At 40.6% G+C, this 21,998-nt stretch overlaps 1 protein-coding gene across 1 annotated transcript; it reads right to left on the bottom strand.

Annotated features, from left to right (window-relative positions):
• Nucleotides 1-2,854: 2,854 nt before the first annotated feature.
• Nucleotides 2,855-20,273, bottom strand: PRPH2 (peripherin 2). The gene is made up of 3 exons (XM_019549417.1): nt 19,410-20,273; nt 13,992-14,238; nt 2,855-5,891 (listed from the first exon to the last, which is right to left on the bottom strand). The coding sequence occupies exons 1-3, from the start codon at nt 19,988-19,990 to the stop codon at nt 5,670-5,672; spliced, it is 1,050 nt and encodes a 349-aa protein (XP_019404962.1). The 5' UTR covers nt 19,991-20,273; the 3' UTR covers nt 2,855-5,669.
• Between the last annotated feature and the right edge of the window lie 1,725 nt (nt 20,274-21,998).

Below are 21,998 nucleotides of genomic sequence, written 5' to 3'. Positions count from 1 at the left end.
GCCCGATTTCGGGGACAGTGATTCACTTCGTCAATTCAGATCACTGTCTCTGGTTCGATTCAGCTGAATCCGAATCTGAAGTTTTGATGCTGATTTGGAGAATCGGAGATTCAATTGTAGACACAACTTTAAATGCTTTTTTCTACATACCTTGAGGTACCAGGTGCAGCTCGTGAATACTGTGATGGTGGGGCAGATGGAGCGTCCCACAGGAGCATGGGAGGGGCCCCCCTCCAAGCTCAGCAGCAAACCCAGAAGTACTTCTGGTCCACTTCTGGGTCTGCCACCGAGTACACAGGGGGCCCCCATGCCTCCCCCCCAGCTCGGCAATTGGCCATGGGGAGACCCTGGATGCCCCCCCAGACCCAGGAAGCACCAATCACCAAGCTGGAGAGGTATGCCCCCCCCCTCCCCTCCCATGCTCCCTGAAGGACCCAGAAGTGGACTGGAAGTGCTCCTGGTCCACTTCCAGGTCTGCTGCCAAGCACGCTGGGGACCTCCCCCTGAGCTCCTGTGGTATGCTCCATCCACTCCAGTATCACAGCTTTCATGAGATGCCTGGTACCTTGAGGTATTTAGAAAAAACATTTCAAGTTGTGTCTATGTCTGAGTCGCTGAATCTTTCTGAATATCTCCAAATCGGTTTGGAGGGTTCTGGTTCGATTTGGAGAGATTAAAGTGTCCTCTGATTCAATTTGGATTCAGAGATTCGGCCTCCGAATGGGGCTGAATCTCTGCCGGATTGAATCAGGAACTGAAGCTTTGCACAGCCCTATTAACTACCAGTGTTGCCTTACTGTTACATCATGTGGAAGGGTTACCAGATAATGAACTTGATGGCTGATCTGTGTGTATTGTCAGTAATTCTTTTAATTAAAAAAAATAAGGTAAGACAGTTCATTTAGCTGCAGTGTGTGCGTGCATATGCAGAAACCATACTTTTAAGCGCAAGTTAACTACATCTGTTCTTCATGTCAGTCAGCATAGTTATTCAAGTAAAGGTACACTGAGGCAGTGTTATAGTACTGTGCTATCACCCTTAAAATAGTATATTTTGGAATGATTGGCTGTAGCACGCCAGGAGCTTTAACTATAGGATTAGGAATGTTAATTGGAAATTTGCTTTGCTGAGCTTCCCTGCTTCTGAAGCATCTATAAGGACATAATTCTTTAATGCCTGTGAAGTACTTTGGGGTCTTGGCATAGAGGTGCCAGAAAAGCAAAGCTTACTGGATCAGTTTTTTGAGCATAACACGTATAAAGTCATTGCAGAAGGAAGTAGGTACAAGTACTGACCACTTTAGATTTAGCTGAAAATAAAGGTCTCTGCATTCCGTCACTGCTTGTTTGCAAGAAATAAATTTTGTGTGGGCATTCATCTCCCAGCAGGGAGCCACTATCACATGACACTGTTCTATTTCTCTGGCCTTATCTCTTAATTAACTAATCTCTAATGCTCTTTATGTTTTTAAGTAATCATGCATCTGTCCTCATTTTACAATGACAAATTTAAGGGCAATGATTTAAATTGGTAAAATTTCAGCAAGTGAGTGTTGCTGGAATGCCCTATCTTTACTGTATCCTTCTAAGTTGTCTTTGACAATTGGTTACGAAGAATGTGGTAGCTTGGGGAGCCTGATATAGCATTCCTTTGCTACTTGCTAAGCTGCACCCACACAAAGAAGGAAACATTTGTCTGGTATTATAAGGTGACCAGAATGGTGTGTAATGCAAGAAAGCTAATCTCATAAATTGTATTAAGGTTACTTAGGAATTATTAGCTCTGAAGAAGCTGTTTATACTTGCTTCCTTGGAATGTTATATTCAATATTCTGTAGCTGTTCAAATAAAATATTGTCTTGGCTGTGTGAGCCACATTTTTTACAACATATTAAACTATTTCTTGCATTTTTAACATTTCACACGGGCTAGATTTCAGACTTGAAAGCCTGAATTTAAATTCCCAAATCCACATCTAAATGCCTGGTGTTAAGCATCTAAAGAGGAGGGAGTTGTATCAGTAATGGACAAACTCACACACTTCTGAAATCACAGTGCAAGCTCAGTGCCTTTGGAAATCAGGACACTGCCATTTAAGTGCCTAAATATGGATTTTGGAGTTGAGGTCCAAGGAACACAGGTTTTAAAACTGGCTTTAAACTTAAAAAAAAATGTGTATTTTTTTAATGTCTGTCACTCGGAGTCAGATGTTTGGTTTTTAATTTGAGAAACTGGACTGTAAAATATGGTTGGGTTGATGGTCAGAAATAGTGAGCACCTGTAGCTGCCATTGACTGCAGTGAAATCTTGGTGCTCACACATATGAAAATCAGGCCAAGTGGAACTATATTGCTACTGAAGACATTGGGAGAAAGTGTCTGTCAGCACTTTTTAAAGTCAGGCTCATTTACTTAGGTGCTTCTTAAGGCTATTATGTTTTGGAAATCTTGGCCTTTACATCTACTTTGAATCCCATGGAATTAATTATTCTTGTGTGTTCAGAATGTGGTTTCAAAAGCCACAGTGAATTTAGTGGAAGTCTTAGGAACTCAAATTGTTCTCTTGAATCAAATTTGAGACCTGTCATTTGAATTGTGTTTCCATGTGGAACAAGGTGTGTCCATGCCTCTGTCTTAGCAAAGAGGGAGGGAACAGCTGATTTCACTGGACACACTATTCACAGAAAGGAAGGCTTTCAGTTATGGAACCTCATAAAATAAAGTAATTTATACACAAACTGAAGACAAAATAATTTGGAGTTCAAAGGTCAGCAAGCATGTAAATTAAGGAAAAGCTGTATGAAACTGCATATATTTAAACATTTTCTTTTAACAAGTGTGTTTTTTTTCTTGCAGTATCTTTTTAATATCTAAATTTACATTTGCAAGCAGCAAAGTTGAAGATGTCTAGAACAGCATTTACAATGTTACAGATTCTCTTGTTTCTGACAGAGTGGACAAATACATTTTATGTTACAGGTTATATAATACAAAGCTGTCATATTACAGTCAAGTAATAACCATGAGATAGTACAAAGGCCTTCATTAACTGGGAGGCTTCAGCATAGACAATGTTAGCATATTTACTATTTGTTTTATTTGCACAAGATCCGGTTTCAGTAACACGCTACCGTTCTTGTGTCCTTATGCAAATTTGTCTTCTACAGTCTGTCAGGTTATCTAACACAGTGAGGCCATTGCTTTGGGGTTCAGCTTTTTGACTGCACGGTGTTGGAAGAAGCCCCCAATGGTTTGTTATGTCTCTTAAGCAATGTAGTGAACAAAATAGGAAGCACAGATAATGGGACAGAGCCACATGTGAAGGGAATACGTGATAGGCTAAGCCAAACACCTAGGTTAGCAATTAACCTACATCCTTCCTCCCCCACCCCCAGGTTTTGATGGTATGTATAGGGGACAGAACAGTGGCAGCTCACGCAGAGAGGTTGGACTCCCTGTACTAGAATTCTTCTCCACCTGGTTCCCCTTTGAAAACCATTCTGACTGACGGGTTTGAACATATGATACACCTGTCAACAGCTTGTCCTCGGCAGTGGACCAGCTGAGAGAAGCAGCAGGCCATGTAGCTCTCTTACTGAGAACAAAGCAGTTTGTGTACATTGTGCAGCTCTGCCATGCACATTTTCCTTCAGCAAAGCTAGATGTGTAGCCAGTAGTGTTTAGCAAATGAGCTTTTCTGTTAACACCCTCATTCTGTTTCCTTCTTGTTAGGGAGAGAGAATTTAATTTTTTTTCCACACCAAAAGCAAAGAACCCTGTTTAGATCAGTTTGAGGAAATGGAAAGGTACAACAAGAAAAAAAACAAACAACCCTTCATGTAATAGTCTGGATGCTAAAATGTAGGATATGGCTCAACATACAGAATATCTGTAGCTCTCACATTATATTATCTGCTTTTACCCATGACAAGAGGAGCTGTCCATTAGTTTAAACAAACGCTACAGTAGCTGTGACTCTGGAATACAGCTGGGGAAAACAAACAGCTGATTGAAAATCAAAACTACTTAGCTGTACAGCGATCAGGTACCTGTCAACATAGCATCTGAAAACCAGCAACAACTGGACTGCAAAGATGTTTTGAGAAAATATTCCCAGTTAGAGCAGAGAGTAGTAAAATCTTGCTGATTTAGTTAAAACTGTCGATGCCTGACCTTAGAAGTTGAGCTGGTATTTTAGCTCTGTCATTCTACTACTAACAATAAGGGTTAGGCTAAGTTTTGCCCTCTACGATTTGCTTTTTTTAAGCTGGGCTTATCTGGCAGCTGTGCAGATACCAAAGATAAAGTTCTATTCCTTTGCAGGATCCCAAATACCACTGCCAACTCAGTCAATGTTTTAGTCCAACTTTCTTGAGTTTAAAATAAATAACTGCTTGCGGATCCTCCAACTAATTCTAGGATGTGCTGTGTGTTCAAAATGCACCTACAAATAATATCTGACTTTATGAATTGGATGATTCATAGAGGGGCACCCTAGCTCGTCTCCCTCAGCAGCTTTTCTTCAGTGTGGTTACTGGTAAAGGAAATCAAAGGACTAAAAACTGGCCAGTTAGTCTTTTCAGGGCCAATTTGAATAGATTTATTTTCCTCAAGGGTCTAAGGGCTAGACTACTGGTGGACAAATTGAATGGATTTGTCAATAACTTAGAAAACTCCTGTACTTAAAGTGTTGATTTCCAAGGTACCATTTCTGGTCTAGTTTTTGGAGCTGGTTATCACATGTACTCTGGATAAAAAAATCTTAACATTTCATACACTTTTTAACTGGTCAGGTGTATGCAGAATAACCATTACAGATGCACAAATTACTGATTCAGCCCATGAGAGGAGGAGCCCTCAACCCTCTGCTAATTTATATATAAGATCCAGCGTACTATCTACTATGCTCATTCAGGATATATTGGCAGAAAATACCTGAGAAACGGTAAGCACAAATGTTACCTTAATGTTGTCATGTTAGTTGCACTGTTCCACAATACTGCAATTTTTGCACAGTGCATAAATTCTCAGTACAGTTTTTTCTGCTTTATTATGTGCATCTTATGAATTTAAGATAAAATATTATCTCTTAGTATATTAACAAAGATCTTGTCTCAAGATAGATTTCTTAAAATAGTAGTTAAAAAGTTTTTTATATGTTTCTGAATGCATTTTCTTCAGTTTGGTTTCTGATGTTTGTACTCCCCAGAAGACCAACCAGATTGCATTAACTTTAAAAATGCAAGGTATGTTGTTTGAATACCTTTGTAAACCTGAATAAAAAAACTATTGGTCTTTTTCAAATTTCTTTTCTTATTTCCAAGAAAAAGAAATGGAAAGAATCACAAAATGATGTCAGCTAATTGTTTTTAATTTACATTCGTTTGAGGCATAACGAACTGCTTGTAGTTGTATTGATGTAACAATCCCTAACAAGTGAGTAAGAGCCTGAAAACCCCAGCTGGGTTATGCCCCATGGAAGTTATGAATATCACATGTACTCACTATGAGGATAGATGTATCACTCCAGAGTACAATGCATCACAGCTGCCATATATAAAAAGGTGTATGTAGAAATGTGTTTTTGATGTTTCATACATTTTAAAGTAAATCTTCACAGTTTTCAGTTTTTCATTTAACTTCAGTGAAAGTCCACATCAATCAAGAAGCTCAGCTGACAGTTGCAACGGTTGGAGTTGGTTCACCGCCTTCGGCTCCTGCTTCTACCTGATTGGTCTTACCAAGCTGTTTCAGAGTGTCCAACATGAGCTTGATAGTTTCCTTCATGCTTTGCTGCAGAAGCCAGCCCTCACTTTCACATTCAGGGTCTTCAGGATTTGCAATGCTTTCTAGGGCAGTGTGCAAAAGACGCAAACCAATCATCACTGTCACCTGGGTGGGATGAATTGAAAAAGTCAGTGAAATCCAGCAAACATCTTAGATCTTCAGACAACTGAATATGCTCCTTCCCCTTGTTATCATGTAGTATCATGAAAGCAATATTCACTGTTCTGACTCTTAGACTCTGCAGGTCTGAGTAGCATTTCATTTGCTTTACCTGCATCTCACTCAGGAAGAGCCAGCGCCTTGCCAGATACAAACTTTGAAAAATCCATGCAGCTGAGAACAGAGAAATGCAAATCCCCCAAATGAAAGAAGTCACCTGAGCCCCTATGAATAACAGAAGGAAGAAAGAAAACATCCCATCACCTTCAGCCAGCCAGCCAATATGGAATAGCAAGAAGTGAGGCGGTGTGAGGAGTAAGAAATGGAAAAGTGGACATAGAAAGGAGAAACTGCATTTCTTGGAATCTGGGAATCGCAAAGTAATCACGGGGTGGAATGTGCATTGTAGTATCTGGCTGACATCGATTTATTAATTTTGCTGGTACCCCCGAAATCATGAAGCAAATGTAGTATGTCAGGCTGTCGTGCAGTGATGGGCTTGACTGTGCATGTGCGCATGTGTGTGTCTGCACACGCATTTGTATTCTGGCTAAATTTACTTCGTACGTGGCTCTCCATTTCTTCTAGAAGCTCTGATCTGAGGTGTATGGATTTCCCAAGGAATTTTAACCTTAACTCTGTACTAACCTTAATAAAATCATTTATACGTGCTACATGGACTTCATCGTCTTCAGTCCATTTGAATTCTGAATAAAACACTTTGATTCTTTCATTAATCATCATCTTTGGTAAATGTATCAATAAGGTCAAAAAAAAAGGTTTCCTGAACCAAAGCTGGTCATGCTATCCAGGAATAAGTGGGATTAGTAAGTGACCCATCAGCTACTCGGTTATAATTGTCTATGTTGCTTTTTTATACAAAAAATATACTCCACCTATTGCATTGTCTTTATCTGTCATTGTGTATACCTGAAAGAAAATTTTGGCTGGGGTAAAATATTTACTGATCCCTAAAGCCTTCTTCATACTACAGAACTATGGTGGGTTTGTCTCCAACCTGCCTGCAAACAAAATATGGCAAGTCACAGGAGCCTGTTGGTTTTTAAGCATTCTTTTATCTTTGAACATGGCTCAGAAAAATCAAACTTCCTGCTGTGTTGTGTTTATAAAGAAATTGTGCTGTCTGTGACTTAGAGAGAGAAAGAGGAAATGCTGTTTTTAATGGAAAGCTTCATGCAGTGGAAGGACAGATACACTAACAGTGGGAAGGGATTTCAGATGTTGCGTAGAACTAAGGTCTAGGTCACTTGTCATTAACAATCTCTTGGCATTTCTTCTACTAGAAAAGGGGGCTAATGCCATTTTCCTCTTCAAGGTTTAAATGAAGTAATTGCAATCCTGCCTTACTACATTCCCTCCAGGTTGAACTGAATGTGATAGTTCTCTTCACCTGACCCTAAACCGTTGCACTGGTACCGCCTTTAATCCTAGAGGCCATATTGCAGTAATGGTTAAAATGATTGTGGTCTTTGCCCCTGTGACAGGAGTATCAATATCGGAGCCTTTCTGGGGTGGCTCCACCCTCCTGTAATGGGCCAACCGCCTACCTGCTCGCCTGCCACACCTTGATCTTACCTGATTAGAAGATGGTTGTAATCAGCGGGAGGCTGCCCATTTTCCGTGCCCCGGTGACAGGGGATGCTACCTGCAGCCCTTTTCCTCCCTTACACTGCAGCCCAAGCCTCACAGATGGAGTTGACGTGGTTTGACCTGGGCCGTGTTATGTTCTGGCCCTCCTCTTTACTCCTGGGGCTCCTCGCTGCCCCCTCTCTCTTGGGACTTCCTGCTGCCCACCCCTCGCTCTGGGGTTCCGCACTGCCCACCCCTCGCTCTGGGGTTAGGGCTACTGCACCCCCTAAATGTTGCACCCTCTCAGGCGCCAGGAACCCCCACGCTACTGTGGAGTCCCTATGAGGCCTCCTTCAACCCCTAACAGCCTCACCCGGTCCTCCAGTCAAAACAGTAAACATAAAACATAAAGCCCCTGGGCTACAATATAAAAACTAGACCGCCTGGTCAAACAAAATCTACTCCCTACTAGAGAGTGAGGGAGCGGGGGGGAAGGAGGGCTCCCCAACCCCAGCAGCAACCGGGGTATGCTTTCACTGCCAGAGTCCTCCCCTCTGTCTGTCCAAGCTGAGTCCCTACTCCCACGGCTGCTGGAGAGGGACTGCCCTCCTGGCCTCCTACCTGGGCTTAAGAAGGGATAAGCCCTGCCCCTTCAGCTGGTTTTACCAGTTGCCCCGGCAACCAGCACCTGTGCAGCCCTGGTGACTGGCAGCTGAGCCTCCCCCTTTCTGCCACTAGGGGTCTCCCCAGAGCAATCTCTGCTGTCAGGCGCAGGGCACCTGAGTGCACTGCCACAATCCCTTATTCATCTTATGGCAAAGGTGTAACCGCACCAATCTTATGATATAAAATTGGCACATAAATGTAAAGCATTAGTATTTACTGCATTATTTTAACTAGACATGGGGGCAAATTGTAAAACTTAAGCTCAGACTTGCAGTATTCTGGTGGTGGCGCAGATGGATAGATTTGGTTTAGCCGATTATGGTTATCTGCAAAACTCACATCCAGACTTTGGATACTTCTTAAGTTTAAGGTGCTTAGATACATACTTACAAGATCACTCTCTCTCATTTTAACCAGGCCTAATGTATTGGATAGATGTAAATGTTGTCTCAAACTCCTAGGTAAAGAAGGCTACTTTTTAGTTTCCTCCAAATACTGCAGGTAGCAGTATTTGTTCTGTCTTATTCAAGAAGAGAAAAGGTTGATCAAATGAACAGGCTTTGCCAAATGTCCACATATTTCCATACTCAAAGACAGCTGGCTCTCAGGGCACATAAAAAGACCCTTGAGACCCCTGACTTTTACAAATACTTCTGGAAGATGCTGAGTGCCTCAATTCTGTTTAACCAGATGGCACTATTGGATATCTCTATCAAAGGAAGCATTAATTCACAATAATCACTCTTAGAATTTAACAGACTCCTGACAATCTGAGAGATCAATCCTTCCAATTTTGAGGCTAATGCTATTATTTTTTCTTATGGGACCAGTGCTATTTATAGGCTTACTGCTATGAGGCAATAAATAGCTTTCAGGCTTTGGGCCTAAAATACAGTGTCTTTATAACCGTCCAGTAATTATTTGTCTTGCATTCCTCACTGTTCATCAACAGAAGGTCTTTGCAGAATGCCTCAGCAGCTTTACTACTTGTCAGTAAATTGCTTGTATGAGGTAGTTCTCCGGAGGTGCTCTCATTGTTTGGATATGGTTTAGCAGTAAGGCATCTTCATTTCATGCCCTGTAGCTCAGGCAGCCTCAGAGAAGATTCCCAGTAATTTTTACCAATTTAACACCACCTCTTCCTGTAAGGCCTCATTTTGTGGTTTTAAAAGACCTTGAGGCACAAATGCCCCTCAGGACTGAGAGAGGCTTGCCTGGAGATGAATGCATCTGGGCTGAACCTGCATTTCTGCTGCAGTACCAGCTTATGAGAGCCTAGGGAACTGAAGGCCGAAGTTTGAAAAGTGAGCTTGCATCTCCGGTATGACAGCACAGAGCGCTGGGCCACCTCTCCTGTTAATCAAGTTATTAGTCAATTATCTACCAGCATCACTTGTCCAGGCACTCTTTGTGTAGCACCCATTATTATAGCATCTGAGAGCTGACTAGGACTGTGAAAGCTACATGCAATGAACTATTCTTATGAAAGAAATAACTAAACTAAAGTTTGTTCCTTCATTTTGCCTTGATGCTTTTACCTGTAGGGCCTCGCCTAATTACAGTGCAGCAGAGAGATGCTGATAGCTGTGGCCTGAGAGCTCTGCTGGTTCCATTCCTTTTTGCAATGAAGGAGCATTTGTAACAATTCTTATAGCTTTTGTGGACACTGGATAACAAAGCGATGCAATCTTGCTGCAGGATCTGAAAGGGATGGGTAGAGCCTATTGGTGAAGCTATTTGTTCCTTCCTTCCTTAATTGTAAATGACCTCACTATTCCCATTCAACATGCACAGGAGGATGTAAGAAAAGAAGGTGTGATGGTTTGTGTTCTACAGAATGATGGCATTCAGCTTTAATCCCTTGACAATATTTTGTGGTCTCTGTTCTCACAGTGGTTTACTAAGCTAGGAGATGTGCTCCACTAGCTGCCACTCAGTTCAGACAGGAATGCTGGTAGGTGGAGGAAAGCATCACATGGATCCAGTGAAGATGGTGAATGTCTGTTATACTGAAACAAATCTTATGTTACTACAGACCACTTAGGCCCCTGTCTACTTCTAGCATTTTCACCCCCTGCATTGGAGTAACAGATTGCCTTTATCATGGCCCCCCCCACCATTAATTTTGTCTAATGTTGAAGGTAGCAGCATGTTGTCTTTGCTATGTAAATCATACCGCTTGTATTATATTTGTATATCAAATACATCTCTCATTTTACAGTTCGTTGGGGTCCAAATAAAATTGCGGAGTACACTCCCTATGTTATTTCCTACATTAGACCTACTTACAAGACCACCTTGTCCCCTGTGAACCTTTGCAATGGCTAAGCCCCATTTGTCTCTTCCTTGTCCATGCTTATCTTGCTGGGATCCTATGACCCCACCTGACTTCCTGCCCTTTGGGCAGGGGGCTGGACTCGATGATCTCCCAAGGTCCCTTCCAGCCCTAATGTCTATGAAATCTATGAAATCACAGTATTTTCTGGAATGCCTTCCACGAGAAAGAGGTGGTCAGGCAAGTTAGTTTGAAATCTGGCAAGGAAGGTAGGACAGGGTGCCTATACATGTGAAGCGAGGTGGCTCCGACACACTGTAATTACAGCACCTCGGAGCAGACTTGGTTAATCAAGTCTTCTGGATTGTAGCAATTACTGCATTCTAGCACACTCCAGTGTCACTTGTATCAGCATCCCCATGCTGAAAAATGGCAGCAGGGGTGCTTTAACTAGACTCACTGATGCACATGATGCTCCAGGTACTTTAATTAGGATGCCTCTCTGAGCCCCTCGAATTAAAGTGCCCCTTCCCCACTCCCAGAGCACGCCTATAAATGCCCTTAGAGACCAACTGGTTCAGAGAGAGGCATGAGATGACAACCTACTTCATCAGCCTTACCAAACTACTTGACCCTGCTATCCTAAGCATTCTCAGCTTGGACTGCTCTGGACAGTGCATTCTGTGGACAGTCCTTCAATCTGGTGCTTGTTTTCCCTATTGGTCAAAGCAAGTCAGGAAAGGCAGTGGAGCTTGCACTGTTTGACCTTCAGAGACAAGTCTCATCTGCTTACTAAGCTTTGGCTTGCAGTGGATTAGTTGTGTGGAAGGTGTTGTGATCTTATTTTATCACATTGAAGGCTGTCTGTTAAAGCAGGAGTTGAGAGTATAAATTTTCAGCTATTAGAAACAGCAGGTACAGAATTCCTGGTGTGTAAATTTGTAAATATTTACAAAAGAGACATCATATCACATGTTTTTATACCCACTTTAATATATCAAACTTATTCCCTTGCTTTAGCTCATAATGTTCCTACAAAAGCTTTCACTTAAATGGTTTTCCCCTCCCACTTCATTTCTTTCCATTGGGCACCTTTTGTTTTTGCCCATGATTCTGAAGTGGGCATCCTTTTCTCTCTAATCCTCTTTCTGAAATTTAGGATCAATGCCATCATTAGAATGTGCACAGCTCTGCAACACCCGGAATGGTACTTACTGGTCAGGGGTCACTATAGTGCTGCTGCTTTGAACTTTCATTGTATTCAGATGCAAAGCAAAATGGGGAGGCTACGGTACAGCTATTATATTCAGCTTCTCAGCAAACCAGTAGTAGGTGAAAATATAATGAGAGATTTAGAAGTTTGAAAGATAACTCCTCCATGTGATTGCCATTTGTTAGCCAGGTTGAATTTTCAACTCTGGCTTGGGGACAGTGTCCTTATATAGATCATTGTTATTCAGTACAGAATTATTTGTCTTCTCTTTATTCAAAACCCACATGGTTTAGACAACACTGATCCTGCTATGAGCAGGGGGTTGGACTACATGACCTCCTGAGTTCCCTTCCAGCCTCATTACTCTATGCATTTTATGAAAGCTGTGCTGTGTTATGGGAGAATAAAACAGTGCCTATTTGTTTCCTAGACTGTTTTTTTTCTTCAAAGGCCTTGTGTTACTGTAGCTTCAATTCACTGAGAAGGATTGACTTTAAATGGGTTTCTTTTATCTGTTTAGACAGAAGTTGTATGCTGATCATCCAGCTCTTCAGCAAAGGGCACCCAGAACCTAAATCTGGATTGTCTATACCTGAACAGACCTATGAACAGGCCTGAACATGAAGCCAGGCAGAGGTGAGGTGTCCCATTCCTGAACAATTATTGTCAAGTACTGCCAACTCTCACTCTTTTGAGTGTTGTAATTTTTCAAGTTTTCTTAAAACCCCAGACTATAGGGATTTTCTGATTCCATGTAAAACTTAGCTTTCATTTAAAAAGTGTACTCCATACATCTGCAAAGAAGCTTGGAAATGTTCCCCAAATGCATTCGGATGGTTTAGGAACAAAAATCTCATACAATTAAATATATTTTTAAACACAAACAAAAAACAAACCCTCACATTAATTCAAATCTCAGTGTTTTGGGGAGACCAATCCAAGATTTTTTTAATATCATTGCTGTATGGTCTGTCAGTCCTTTAAGCCCCCGCTTATTTTCATTGCTCAGAAATATATTTTCATCCCCCTCTGTGTGAGAGATCTTGGTTTCTGATTTTCCCTAAATCAAATCTTCTGGCTGAAGATCTTCTTTGTTTTGTTTACCAGGAATTATACAGTTGTTATAAGAGCCATGGAGACAAGCCACACATGGTCACATGGGAGGTTTAAAAAAAAAAAAAAAAATGTAATTTGCCATCTGCATTCTAACCATAGTGATGGAAAATAAATGGAAAAGTTAAATAGCTTTCTGTCAATAAAAAGAAAATTTGGTCATTCATAGAAGTAAATGAGAGTCAGATAAAAATTAAATTAGTGCCTTAGTTAATCTTTGGGTTGTATATATTTGAATTTTACAATTAAATATTTAAAATGCTCCTCCCTCCTGTTGGCAACCATTTTAAGTCTACTTATTTGCAGCATGATCTGTTCTCCTCCCACCTGTCCCTACTTCTTCATGCTGCCTCCAGCTAACTCCAACCTAAATTTCTAATTCATTCACATTTAGTTTTTCATCAAACGTAGTAGCCAGGAGTCAGTGTTCACTTAGATGCAGAGAACATAGATTCTTCACACTGTGTTGAATTTGTCTTAAAACATCACATCACCACCAGTCATAGCGTTTGCACCATGACTGAATTCAAAGTGCTGTTCTAAATCCCACCTTTTCAGCTACGCCATCCTTTCTGCCCAGAATATTTGTGGAAGTAACTGTAGTGCCTAGATGAAAATGCTAGGAGCAACCCCATGTTCCAGCCCTATTGTCTTGCACTTGGATCCTGGCTCAGATTAAAATTTTAAGGATGACATCATCTCTGTATTGAACTTTAATTTTGCTTTCTGCCCCAAAATACACTATTCATGTTTTAATGCATATGATTCTCCTTCAATTGTGATGTATTCTTAAAAAAGACCCACATCTCTGTCTTGCTTTTTTCTGTTCAGCAAAAGGTATTTTGCATTAAATTAGAAATCCACAGCTAGTGCCTTTTTTGTGTTGCTTTTAGTATGTTTTTTAGTATCCTCCATGATATACCAACACCTTTCTGGAAAGACAGGTTATAATCTGTCACAGGAAAATGCAGCTTTTATTTTCTCTGGCTGCAGGCTACTCCTGCAGCCCAGGCCTTGAAGCCCCCTATACAAATAGTGGTTAATATGTGCAACCACATATTGGTGGATTCTTAAATTTAAGCTTATAGTTAATGCAGAAATGAATTTATTGTACTGTGCTCTGTGTTCCCTCAATCAACGTTATAATACAACAAATATGTTTTGAGAAATTTCCATAACCACAAGTTACCTCCAAGATCCAGACGAAGAGGACAACAACGCCCATGGAGCTCATCATGTTGGTGTAGTAGCGCAGAAGTGCATCCTTGCAGCCGGTGTCCCAGAGGTTGAGATCCTCTGCTTGATAGTCATAGCTGTAGTGAGCTGAGTTGTTAGTGATCTGGTACTGGATACACGGTCTTGGGGAATTAGGATTGCAGCAACTGAAGGGGACTCCATCAACCAAGTATCTTCCATCCACGTTGCTTTTAATTCGACTGTGTAATAGGCAAGGGCAGAAGGAAGTGTCAATGTGTAGATTCAAGGAAAAAAACAGAACTTTAATATATGGGAAAGGGAGAAACAAAAGCAGGTTTTCTTCTATAGTGTTCTATGATCATGCAGTGTCCTACTTCTGTCCACCCTATCTGTACATTTGTACCATATGTTTTTCTTCTCCTGGGACTTCTGTAACATCTCTCCTGGATTAGTGTGTGTAACCAGTACTCCATAGTGGGCACTTAACATTTCCAGTCCCTTCACCAATCAAGCCATTACCAATGTTGACAGCATTTGACATGGCGGATGGGGGAGGAAGGCAATCAGAAAAGACCACTGCTTCTCTGTGACCTTGAATAAGACTCAGCAACAGTCAAAGAATCTGGCACACCCTAGTAAACTACTGATCTAACAAATCCAGGGTCTTTCCTTCAACAATGGCCACAACCATTGGCTCAGAGTAGGTAAAATGACCCAGGATTTAAAACAACAAATGTGATTTTCAATTAGATGTGCAATAGTGTTTAAAATTTGCTACTCGGGACCTGCCTACTTCTTTGTTCTCCCTTTCAGAACTGATTATTTCCCAATGAATAACCCTTTAAGCTGATATTTTACCTGCTCCCCCCGACCCCAGTGTTTACCTAGGTATTTATAATGCATCCACTTAGTATCAGGACCCAATTTTTGTGACTAACTGTGAAAAGCAAAAATAAATTGAGGACTTTGATTTCAAGAACTAGCTTCTAAAATGTTTAATGTTTTATGTTTAATGTTTCATGCCCAAACAATATTTTAAATCTGACATGCACTGCTGTCCATGGTAGTGGTGTCACCTGGGGATTTTCTTCTTTTATCCGGACTGGCTCATTTTTAATGGATCACAAATGGCATATGTGGGTATCAGACAGGGAGGAGGACCTGAATGAAGAGCTTGTCTCAAGTCTGAACATTCCTGAGTGGCATTGCTGATGCATGAAGTGTGCAAAAAATCTCCTAGGAATTTTTAAAATCATGAAATATAAGGGCAACATTTCCATAACTGTTTTCAATGAGGATGACTTTCAAACCCTTCCTTCCTCAATGCCAGTGGAAAGCAAAAATGGGTAGGAGGTTGGGGGTCATGACAAGTACAGTTTTGAGGGTGCTGAAAGAACAGGTTAGGGACTACTTAGAAAAGCTGGACGTGTACAAGTCCATGGGGCCAGATGGGATACACCCAAGGGTGCTGAGGGAGTTTGTCGATGAGATCGCAGAGTCATTGGCCATAATCTTTGAAAACTCATGGTGATCAGGAGAGGTCCCAGATGATTGGAAGAGGGCAAGCATAAGTGCCCATATTTAAGAAAGGGAAGAAGGAAGATCCAGAGAACTACAGACTGGTCAGTCTCACCTCAGTCCCTAGAAAAATGGTGGAGCAGATCCTCAAGGAATCCATTTCTAAGCACTTGGAGGAGAAAAAGGTGATTAGGAAAGTCAGCATGGATTCCCCAGGGGCAAGAAATGCCTGACCAACCTGATTGCCTTCTATGATGAGGTGACTGGCTTTGTAGATGTGGGTAGACAGGTGGATGTGGTGTATCTTGATTTTAGCAAGGCTTTTGATACGGTCTCCCACAACAGGCTCACAGGCAAGCTAAGGAAGTATGGGCTGGATGAATGGACTGTGAGGTGGATAGAAAACTGTCTGGAGCATCTGGCCCAGAGAGTAGTAGTCAATGGCTTGATGTCTAGTTGGCAGCTGGTATCAAGTGCAGTGCCACAGGAGTCAGTCCTGGGGCCGGTTTTGTTCAATGTCTTCATTAACAACCTGGAAGCTGGCATAGAGTGCACCATCAGAAATTTTGCAGATGACACCAAACTGGGGGGAGTAGTAGATACGCTGGAGAGTAGGGCTGGGATTCAGAGTGACCTAGACAAATTGGAGGATTGAGCCAAAATATATCTCATGAGGTTCAGCAAGGACAAGTGCAAAGTCCTGCACTTAGGATGGAACAATCCCATACACCGGTACAGGCTGAGGGCTGACTGGCTGGGCAGCAACTGTGCAGAATGGGACCTAGTGGTTATAGTGGATAATGAGCTGAATATGACCCAGTAGTGTGCCTTTGTTGTCAAGAAGGATAATGGCATACTGGGCTTTATTGATAGATGTGTTGCCAGTAGGCCAAGGGAAATGATTATTTCCCTCTATTCAGCACTGGTGAGGCCACATCTGGATACCGTGTTCAGCTTTGGGCCACCACTACAAAAAGGATGTGGATAAATTGGAAAGAGTCCAGTGGAGGGCAACAAAAATGGTGAGGGGACTGGGGAACATGACTTCTGAGGAGTGGCTGAGGAAATGGGGCTTGCTTAGTTTAGAGAAGACTGAAAGAAGATTTGATAGCAGCCTTCAACTACCTGAAAAGTGGTTCCAAAGAGGATGGAGCTAGACTGTTCTCAGTGGTAGAAGATGATAAAAAAGGAGCAATGGTCTCAAGTTGCAGCAATGGGAAGTTTAAGTTAGATATTAGGAAAAAATATCTCGCTAGGAGGGTAGTAAAACACTGGAACAGGTTACTGAGAGAGGTGGTAGAAGCTCCATCCTTGGATGTTTTCAAAAGCTGGCTAGACAGTTGGGGATAAGAGTTAGACTAGATGACTTCCTGAGGTCCCTTCCAACCCTAATTTTCTATGATTCTAAAGCATGAAACCAATTTTGGAAACGTGATGTAAACATGTCTGAATATTGAGCAGAATCCTTTTCTATTCTTAGGACATTGTCTGTCACTGGCAGGACTAACAACACAGTGGGAGTTGGATCAGGGCCCGTCAGTGCAAAAATAAGATACTGTGGGTTAAATCCTAGCTTCATTGAAAAAACTGGAAGTTTTGCAGGGTTTCAGGATTTCACAGGCTGTTAATGAACTGCATGTTTTGCAATATACAGCACTATCAAAAATCAGAATTTGGCCCATAGTCCAAAATTGCCACAGACATGAATTTGTAAGGCCTTCTTACTTGTTTTAGCATTGAAGAAATCTCCAAGGAAATTACCAGGGAACTCATATCCCCCATTTTTAAGAACAATATAATCCTGTTTTCTCCCTGTGCTTTGCCCTTCTGCCATTGATGGATTACATTCCAGTTTGCAAATCTTAAGATAATACTAGCAGGGTCAACCTCTCCTTATGTTTTCAAGTAGGTATTTATAGCTAAGGGCATTTCCTGCAATTCAGTGCTCCCATTTTAAGCAAAAAATATGTGTATTGTCACAATGTCAGGTCAAAATGCTACAGCACAACCAAGACCATCATTGTTTTAAGTATTAAATGTCTAACTACAGGTTTTTAAAGATCAAATGAAATAATACAGACAGGCAGAATCACATAGGGAGCTGGCTTGGGGCATAAGAGGGTTTTTTTAAACAACTTCAGTCAATTTTAACATACATAATATATATCTAGAACACAGATGTGTTTCTGCTTTCAGACATTCTTCATGCAGATGATAATGAAACTGTTTACTAATTATTTACAACATAATGCCCCATGGTGTTTAATTTAGCCAAAAGGTTTCTGCATGTTCATGCTGACTTGTTATATTTTTTTCATTCAAAAAGTGCATTTGTCTTAAAGTTTGGAGAAGGGCTTGTTTGTATTATGGTGTGAAATTAGTTATCATTGAACTGATCTAGAGACTAAAGTGTTCCAATGCTGTGACCTCAGAGCCAGCCATTACACGGTCTGTTTAAAAAACCCCTACAGTTATTTCACTGAAATTACCTGAGCTTGAAAGGAATTTATCAGCAGTCAATATTTCCTATCCATTCATTGAGAACTCAACTACATATTTATTATCAAGCAGAAAAACAGGATCAAGAACATTAATGTCTCTGTCTTCATTTATTTTGAAGTATCAAGTATAAAAGGGGTGGAAAACAGTACATTTTTTTGTGCTACACTCTTAGTGATTTTCTATTATTTATCAGAACTGAATGGATTGATGATGGCTTACACTGCCTTGGCTAACAGAAAGGCTGAGCATGGGGCTGAGCTGTGGAGATCTGTTTTCTGAAACTGGTTCTCCCAGATGTCATTAGCAAATTTGTTAACCTCAGTGTCAGTTTTCCTTCTTGTAACTGATAATCCTTACATACCACTTGCTTCAAAGGAGTGGTGTATTAGTTAATTCACAAGACAGTGTAAAATCCATTTAAATGTAGAGAGGTCTATAGGAAGCCTAAGAATTGTTTACATTTCCTCTCTCTAGTCAGAGGATTTTATAAGCCCAATTTTATGTGCCTGAAGGTACAGCCTACCTTCATTCTGAATTTTCTCACTTTTGTTGTTGGTCAGACTCTTCATGTAATGTTTGCATACTTTGCATATTTTAAAAGTATTAGAGAGAAGGTTTGTGATTATGTTCCATAATCTACTTCATGAAGAATCTGTGCTATTTCTTCTCTGTGTGTTTTGCTTTAATTTCCCATAATACATTTGGGATGAAATGTATTCAAACTGGAAGAATACAGAGTTTATCTGATTTATTAGAAGTACTGCACTAAAGGTTAGGCAGAGAATTCCTGATGGCAGTTAACTGCAGAGCATTGTTGTAACAGTAAATGAATGCATGCAATTAAATGAAAAAGAACTTTGAAGACTGACTTAAAACAAAAACCCTGACCATATAGTAGAGGAAGAAGTATGTTTCAGTTTGTCTTCATGAGAGAGGTTGTGCCAGAACCTTACAATTCTACTAGTCCTACAGGTCAGAGAGAGGTCCTCTTTACAGTAATTCAGTACTATTCTCTTATTCATATACTTCATTTTTGTAGTAGGTATGGATGTGTTCAGCACAGTTGGGCTTGTGACGTGGAAGACAAACTGGTAAAGAAAAACTAAGGAAATGTTTTTGAAATTCCTTCAGTATTAAGGCTGTATAAGGGGAGGATAATTATCACACTGTTACTTATGTGCTGGATAGTGCTGGGTGAATTGATCAGGAGACAAAATAATCTGTTTGATAACTTGAAATTCTAGTCTCTCAAATAAAGCATGTGAACAACCATCCCACATAAAAACCAGGTAAGGACCATAGTTCTCTCTCTATTTCAACATCTAGTCCTTTGATGTGATATGGATCAAATAATAATGCAGTGTTAAATAAACCACATGAACTGACTTACTCTTTCACTTCTTTAGAACTGAAGTCCAGGTATCTGTTGCTGATCCACTGAATCTCAAACCAGTCTTTGAAACCTTTGTTCCCACAGCATTTGAATTCAATTTGGAGCATGTCAATTGTCTTCTTCATGAAGCATCTTCCTGGGGTATCTGTATCCTTGTAAAACTTCATGCCATTCTTTAGCCCCTGGGTTAGTGTATTCTCCAGGGAGCCCCTCATGAGAAAGCAAATCAGGGCAGTGAGAAAAATGAGGGTGTTAAAAAGGAAACATAATGCCAGATAAGGTTTCAGAAAAGGCTTCCACTTCGCAAACTTGGTGGGATCCAGAGAATCATAGCTAATTTTGCCAGCAAAGCCATTGAAGGTGCAGGATAATATTCCCATCAATATCAAGGAATTGGGCACAAAATGGCTTTCAGAGTTGTCCATCACTTCGCTTCGCTTCCGGAGCTCAATTTTGAGGAACAATCCCATGCTAAAAACAAGGATTCCTGCAAACACTGAAAACCAGTTCATGAGCCATAGTCCCTGAGCTAATTTTACTCTCTTCTTTTGGGTAAATTTGATTTTCATCAATGCCATCTTTGTAATGTTGGATACTGGAAGACTGCACGATTATCAATCCTTTCCTTGATTGTGAGAAATTTTAGAAAGAACCATCCAGATAGTTAAAAAACTCTGAATGAGATCATTTTAAGGAAGCCATTGCTTGGTCTGTCCATCTTGAGTTCCCTAACCTATGGTTTGAGCAAGTAAATATCTAAAATGCCAAGTTACTTATACATTAATAAAAATAATTGGCAAAAAGCACCTACAGCTATTTCTGGTGGTCCCTTCCAAGCAAAGAAGAAACAATCTAGAAGTTTCAAATAATTTGATCTGGATCTGCAAGACGTCATTCTAAGACCTTTAATCAGTTTGAGCCAATTTAGAGAAGTGTCTGTCAACAGATGAGCGGAATTAATCCCTCATTTTACTATTTAGTAGCTTTGTGCTTTCACATGATAGGTGACATTGTACTAAACATAAAAATCCAAATACGGAAAAAAAATCTTTGTTGCCAGATGAATATGGATTATTTTGGGGAGCCAAGGGTGTGGGTTCCTAAAATGATATCACCAGAAAAGTATGTTCTATATACTGTTTTGAGTTATTTTAACCCATACCCAGAAACAATATTTTAGTGCTTATCCTTCTCCTAGATGACATTCTTCAGCTTAAATGTTGTGGGAACAGTTGAGGGTATCATTTTCTGTGACCTAAAGACCCTAAATTTGTGCAGGTCCTTGGAAGCAAGTAGAATATACCATTCTACTCTTTCTGGCAAGAGTAAAGGAAAATGAATGTGCAGATAAATTCACAAAATAAATCATGGCCTAAAATCCAGAACACTTGTCATGAGTGTCTTATTGGCTAACCATGGAAGAGCAAATAGAAGAAAGAGGGTTGTCAAGGATATGCGGAAAAGAATAACTTTCAGTAGAGTTACACCAGAAAGGAATTTGACACAGTGATTAAGAAAAGAATCTCTGCTTTATCATCATTAGTTAAGATATAAGAAATGCTATTATAGTCCCTATAAATATCCCAAAAGTGTGTCAAGGGGCATACAGAGTGCAATGCAGAATCTGGGGGCTCCTATACATTCCTGTTTTGTAGACAAAATGTTGTTAGAAAGACATTACATCCCATTATATCCATTAGGCAACCACAGCCCTTACACTGAGCAACAATATCAGGATATTATATATGCAAGTGTAGCTGCTTTCAATGCAGTTCTCTTCCCCCTCTTCGTAATTTCATCTCTCGCTCCCCTCCAATTTGATCTTCTAACTGGGGGTAGAGAGGGGGAAAGGAGAGCCAGCAAATGTTCTGCAGTTATAGTCATCTGTGGACTAGATAGGAATTCTTCTCAACAAATCAAAATGGACTAAACACATTGAAAAGAAAAATCACATAGGATTAAAAAATAAAAGGAAAGAAAGAAAAGAAGTAAGAATGTGAGAGAGGGACTTTAGGTATTGAAACAATGTATTAGAAAGGATAGCGGCTCTACTAAGGATTGACCTTATTTCCCCAGACAGATGGCGGCCTAGAGAACTTTCCCAAGGAGGAAAGTACAGATCATGTGACTTACGTGCATCCCCTAGTGGCTAATAGTGGAATGGTTCTGTGGAAAACGTCAGTGTAATATAGATCAATGTAATTATTTCATCTACTAGCAGTAAAACTCTATCGGCAAACTAAGGATTATATAACCGTCAGAGTAATAGTAGTAATAGGTGCAGCAGCAGCTCAGTCTCAGAATTGATATCTTCATATTCTGACAGTGCCCAGCAAGACTGAAGTCAGTTGCCATCAGAAAGCACTGGGTATTGGAGACATTTCTTCAAGTTGTTGTAAAGGATATTCAGTTACTGGTTTTATTTTACAGCAGGACCACTGCCACTGCTTTCATGAAGGGAAGCTGGGTTTTCTCAGTTCTACCTACTGCTTACAGTGGGGCTGGGCACCTGACCACAGGCAAAGGTAACAGTCCCATTCACTAATACAATAGCACATTATAGTGAATCCAAGAGCTCAAACTTTT

Source organism: Crocodylus porosus, unplaced genomic scaffold, assembly GCF_001723895.1.
Source record: "Crocodylus porosus isolate Cpor-Errol unplaced genomic scaffold, CroPor_comp1, whole genome shotgun sequence".
NCBI lineage: Eukaryota > Metazoa > Chordata > Crocodylia > Crocodylidae > Crocodylus > Crocodylus porosus.
The sequence above is the reverse complement of the archived record's forward strand: the minus strand, read 5'-3'. Positions and strand labels throughout refer to the sequence as shown.

What these genes read in the sequence shown, in the direction of transcription:
- PRPH2 (XM_019549417.1), bottom strand. Translation starts at nt 19,990, where the DNA reads ATGGCATTGATGAAAATCAAATTTACCCAAAAGAAGAGAGTAAAATTA. An exon ending in AGTTCTAAAGAAGTGAAAGA is followed by an intron (nt 14,239 to 19,409) that starts GTAAGTCAGTTC and finishes CCTATTACACAG; the next exon opens with TCGAATTAAAAGCAACGTGG. An exon ending in TCTTCGTCTGGATCTTGGAG is followed by an intron (nt 5,892 to 13,991) that starts GTAACTTGTGGT and finishes CATCCCACCCAG; the next exon opens with GTGACAGTGATGATTGGTTT.